This window comes from Artemia franciscana, chromosome 8, assembly GCF_032884065.1.
Source record: "Artemia franciscana chromosome 8, ASM3288406v1, whole genome shotgun sequence".
NCBI lineage: Eukaryota > Metazoa > Arthropoda > Branchiopoda > Anostraca > Artemiidae > Artemia > Artemia franciscana.
Window position 1 is genome coordinate 48462616 of NC_088870.1, and position 6000 is coordinate 48468615.

Sequence of the window (6000 nt, forward strand, 5' to 3'; positions counted from 1 at the left end):
GCCCATCTCATATACGTAATATTTTCTGTTCGTTTCAAGTTTGATGTTGCTTCTTACTTTCAGTTGAAAAAACTTGTTTTTTAAAAAGGTATAGTAACAAAACGGCCAAAGAGGTTAAAACAATTTTTATGAAAGTGAAAGTCCCAAGTTGAGCAATGCTCAAATGACTAAAATGAATGATAGAAAAAATCTTTAATAGATGTATGTAATAATTTGTGTTCGTGTTATTCCTTACTTTCAGTTTAAAAAAACTTGTTTTTTGTTTGTTTAATAACAGCCACAAGCCGAAGACATACAATATCTATGGTTTATTGTCACATATAAATCATAGCTATGAAAATGCTTAAGGTAAAATTAAATGCAAAGATTGGTTGGAAGATAACACAAGCAAATTATTGCTTATATCAGCCATTATTTTTCAAAATTCGAACTTTAGCGTAAAGAGCAAGGTATTGAAGAGGGAGTGAACTTCCTCATATACGTAATACGAGGGGGTTCACCCCCTCGTCAATACAATACTTCGCTCTTTACGCTAAAGGTCGAATTTTGTTCCAATTCTTTAAGAATGACCATTGAATCAAAAAGGCCGTTTAATTAGAATAAACAGCTCTTTTGAAATTACTAAAAATACTTTAGCGTCAAAAGCGAGGCATTGATGAGGGGACAAACCCCCTTGTATAAGTAATAATGTCGGTTCGTTTTAAGTTTTAATGCTACTCTTTACTTTCAAGTTTTGAAAAATCTTTTTTATTTATCTAATTTCTGATTGTTTTTTTAAATAATAATGGAAAATCCAGCTTTAGAATGAAAGAAATTTAGAAAAGAAAGAAGAAAAGAAATTTCCTTCATGGAAATTCTCTTTCCCCATGAGAAAATTCTCCATGGAAAGAATCCCCCCACGTAACTCTCTCCCCCCGACCCCCCGACAAGAACCCCCTCCCTGAAAACGTCTGTATACCTCTTAATAACCAACACTATATGTAAAAAATACCCCTTGCCCCTCCCAAACGACGCCCCTGGCTAAGCTAGTGCAGCATACCAATACACAAATTCTCTCTAATATTAGATTTTCCTTCCCTAAATTATTGCACAATTTTTTCAAATTTACCCAAATTATTTCAAATCTCTGTTTTGGTTTATGTTATGTGGTGCTTGCAAGACCTCGTCTTTTTTGTTACGTCTAGCTTTTGGCTTAAGGAAAGCGGGAAAATGTTTAGGTTAAGCCTAAACATGAAAGCTTAGTCCAATATCCCTTTGTGAATTGAATTTCGTGCCCAGTTAATTTAGTTTTAGTTTAATGCAGAATGAAGCAACTAAAAGCTGAGATATTAGTTTTGCCAGATAGGATCACGTATATTCATTTTGGAGGGGGAACGGGGGCTAGCTCTAGAAAGACAAAAATTGGATAAATAATTGAAGAACATAGTACATTAAGGTGAAATTTGTATCTTGAGATTTCAATGGGAGAGGGGCCTCAAATCACTCTAAAGACATACTTTAGCATTGCCAGTAAATTCTTTTTTAGTAAAATAGCTCTTGAAATGTATTTCGTTCATTCAAAAAGAATATAGGAAAAAAAAAAAAAAAACACAGCGACCAGAATTTATTCAAGGATCCAAACAAGTGTAAAAAAAAGATTGGTTACGGGTAAATGAGAATAAGTGTAGAAAATGTTTTTATATTTAAGTGCTTTAGGTGAAACTTACCAGATCCATGACTCATCATATGCAGTTTTTTGTAGTAAACTGTCTCTCCTTTCAACGAAATTCTCAGTGTATCTTCTTGCTGTCCAAGGAAAACAATTCCCATCCTGAAAATCATAATAAAATACTCATAACAGAGAAACATTTACTTATAAACAATAATCAAAAATGACCGTTTCGCACTTTTTGCTGGCTTAGAATTTTGCTTTTCACTCTTTTAAAAATCTGATTTGTTTGAAAACAAATTAAACAGGGTTATTTATTTTTCCAGAAATTGCATTTCTTTAATGGATAATGTGAGTGGATGACAAAAATACGTCACAATCGTCAAACCAACTAAATTAAGAAAATAAAATTTTGTTTTTCACTCTTTAAAAAAATCTGATTCGTTCTAAAACGAATTAGGTTTACGAAAAACAGGCAGATATTGCATTTCCTTAAGGGATAATGTGAGTAGATTACAAAAATACGTCACAATTGTAAAACCAACAAAATTAAGCACACAAAATTTGGCAAATTAGTCTTTTTGTTTTTTTTTCAGGAAAGAAAACTCTCTATAGAGGCCTGACGTTCCGTTGGAGCAAGTTTTCAAGTCCCACTGTCGTTGGTTATTTAGTTAGGGAGGCAGGTTAGCGGCGTTACTCTGCAAGCTCAGACGGAGTTAACATTGCTCCAAACGGGTGCCTGGAGAAATGTGGGGAAAAACACAGGAAGCGTCTGATGATTTGCTACCAACTCCGCACAGCACTCTCGACCGAAGGCAGAGAACCAGGAGCTCCATATCCGCAACACGTGGACTTTTTGGTCGGCACGCCAAAAAGTAAAATCGGCTCGATTTTAATCAACAAACAATAGCCAAAAATTATTGTACAAACACATAGAGTCTCACACAAAGCCTTTTCAGATAATAAGGATGCCATCAAGACACACTTTTTGGTACCACAAAAATTAACAAAATAGCCACCTAAAGAGGTATCATTAAAAAAAAACTAAACTTTAATTCGCGTTCTCTGGCGAAAATAAACGTATAACATCGCAGAAACCCCGCGTACGGAGTTTCGTTTTTTCGATTCGTCTCTTCATCATCTATGATTTTCAAATACTTGTCCATTTGTTGTTTTTTCTTTCTATTTGTTTGTCCATTGCCCTCTTATAAACACATTTTTAAGTGTGCTTGAGGTGAAGAGGGCCATATTTGGTGGCCAAATTTTATTTTACTGCCATATACTGTAATTTATAGTGCCATACTTCATACTGGGTGGTCATATAATATCAAAGAGCAAAAAAAGATAACAAACAACTGAGATACATTTTGTACATGTATTACAACAGAGAAGCTATTTTTCAATTGGAGACTTATTTCTGAGCATGATTTCATTAGCTCCGGGGAAGCCCTAGGGAATTCTTCCCAACAACTGGGGGAAAGCAAAAATTATGAAAGTGTTGGTTGATTATATTGATTAAACTCTTAATCAAAGTAATAATTAAATTGTTTAGTTGATTACTATGTATTAAATCAAATATTTTTTAGTCAGTATAATTAAATTATCACTATTATTAAATAAGTCGCTAATATTGAAATAATGCAATTTTATATCTCTAAAGGCCACTTACCTTTTACAAGCTTCAACAAGGATTTTTTCATCAAGGCTTGATGCATGGTATTCAGTGTCGCCTATAGTCATATCATAGCCTACATTAGTGAATCCATCGTTTGTACTGCCATTCCTATAAGATTATTTAATACAGAATAAGAAATTCGAATCAAAGTCAAGAGTGACATTAAAACTTAAAATGAACCGAAACTATTCTGTTTATAAGGGGGTGTCCTCTTCCGAGGCCTCTCCTCTTTTACATCAAAGTTTTGGAGTCTTTTACTGAAAGCACATTTTAGTGAAGCAAATACAGTTAGTGGTTAAACCTTCCATAATAGGGGATCATTTCTAATGGACTGAGTGTTTACATCTGGAGGCATCAACGGTTGATTTTTTTGTGTGTGGGAGGGGGGGGGGGGGAACAAACAGAGAAAAATTTCGTGAAGCAATAATGAAAAAACTAATTGTGTTGCGAGAGCAACACTTTGGTTTGGTCCATTTTTTTCCTATACCGCCGATCTCAGCTTATTGGTAAGGGTCTAGCCTATGAGATTTTTACAGAAAGTGTGGACCTCAGGCCGGATTGATGAATATGACTTTACATTTTGGAAAGCTCGGCAGAACTCTTGCCTGGGGACATAAAGGATGGTTTTTGCTTGCCCACGAGCCAGAGTCTATGGTGTGCGAAGTGAAGTGGAGTTATATAGCCTATGTCAGAAAGGAGTATCTGAAGTTGTGCAGCCAAGCTTTCGTTTCATCAAACCATGTTTCTGCTTTCGAGTGGAAAGCTCCGTTCTAGCAGGCAAGCAGGCAGGCACCGCTTTCAAATTGAAGATGGATTAAAATCTATAAGTGTTAAATATATGCGGCAATTACCCGGCCCCACAGCCAATATATCTTCTTTGAATGATAAATAGAAAAATTTACAGAAGCAAAAATGTGGCATTTTCCCACAGGTCCAAAAGTGCTGCCATCTATTGTTTCTACCCATTTCTGTTCGTGATTTCAGCTGAGTTTATCATTCGGTTTTCGGACTTGGGACTGCGGTAGAGAAATGGAATCAGATGTTCCTAATAAACTTTAAAAGTTCTCTCATTACTAAAGAAATTGGAGCTTATCCTTTGCTCCTTTCTAACCAAACCAAGAAGAGTTGGTTATCATCTTGTTTGTCTCTAAAGCAAGTAGTACACATACCCACCCACTCTCTGGGGGGCATATTGGACCTTATACTCACAAATTGTGATGATTTTTACTCCCCTCCCTTTTCTCTTGGTCCCGTTGGTATGTCAGACCACAACGCAATCCTTTGGAAAGCAAGAGAGTCTTTACCAAAGCCCAAACTATCCCGTGTCACTGTTTGTCCTTGTACGGAGTCGGCCATCTGTGAATACGGTCGATGGATTGGCACATATGACTTCCCCGAAGTGTACAATACCGGGCTTTTGGAAACCAAGGTATCCGATTTCAATGCCAAGTTATACAGTCAATACCTAAAGATCTTTAAAACAAAATCATTTGTTGTTAGTGAATACGACAAACCATGGATATCTCCAGTTATTAAATCACTAATAAAAGAGAGGTCTCGCCTCTACTCCCGTAGTGATAATATCAACGGCAAGAAAATGCGAAATCAAATAGTCTCTTTGGTAAAGAAAGCCAAAGCTCGCTATGGTCGTGAAACCATGCCCTCCCAATTACTTACTTCAGACCCCAAAAAGTGGCACAACGCTGTGAAAAAAGTGGCCGGCCAAGCTTTTGACAGCAGTGTAAAGATCAGCAATGATGGTGGGTCCTTAATCATTGCAGAAGAAGTGAGTGAATTCTTCACCAAGATCTGCACTACCTATCCAACTATTACGGCTCATGAAAAGTCCACCATACTTGAAAAATGTGAGCCTGAGAACAACATAATAGTCAGTGAGTTTGACGTTTACACAGAATTACGGAGAATCAAACCGAATACATCTTCATACCCTGTTGAATTACCTGCCAATATGCTACGTGAATATGCAGCCTTCATAGCATTACCACTATCCAGCATCATTAACGAGTGTTTTGCTTCTGGCTATTTCCCGTCACAGTGGAAAAGGTCCTATATTAGAATTATTCCAAAAAAGCGCGCTCCTAGTGCATGCGACGACCTCCGCCCGATCTCACTTACACCTTGTTTGGCGAAAGTAACTGATGCCTTTATACTCAAGTTTCTTCTGAAACGAATTCATGGGCGTATTGATAAATTCCAGTACGGTGGACTCCCCAAGTGTAGTACTACAATCTACCTAGTACGGATGTTTGACTGTGTCCTCCAATGGCTTGAAAAAGATGGCTGTTTCGTCGACATTTGCGCAGTGGATTTCCGAAAGGCCTTTGACCTAATCCGCCACCTGACTGCAGGCACCAATCTCCAGGAAATGGGGGCTAAACGACGCACCCTTGGCCTTGTACTTGACTTCTTAATTGGCCAAAAACAAAAAGTCTTTGCACTCCACGAAAACGATTCGGATTCATCATGGTCAGATACTTCTTGCAGGGCCCCACAAGGCATGAAACTAGCTGGAATAATTTTCCTGGCTGTAATTAATTCCCTACTTAATCATCACGACGACCGTTACAAGTTTGTAGATGATCTGTCCATAGTGCTCGCTTACCTGGTCGAAAACACTATCATAACAAAGCAGTTTTCAGACCAGTTATTTGATCAG

At 37.2% G+C, this 6000-nt stretch overlaps 1 protein-coding gene across 1 annotated transcript in view; it reads right to left on the reverse strand.

Moving 5' to 3' along the window:
• The window catches only part of LOC136030707 (phospholipid-transporting ATPase IF-like), a 156788-nt gene that overhangs the window by 23323 nt on the left and 127465 nt on the right, over positions 1-6000 (reverse strand). Inside the window, exons 26-27 of the mRNA XM_065709778.1 lie at positions 3318-3431; positions 1707-1810 (exon numbers count right to left, since the gene is read on the reverse strand). Of these exons, the coding sequence (XP_065565850.1) occupies positions 1707-1810; positions 3318-3431 (218 nt within the window). The remainder of the gene's footprint in view (positions 1-1706; positions 1811-3317; positions 3432-6000) is intronic.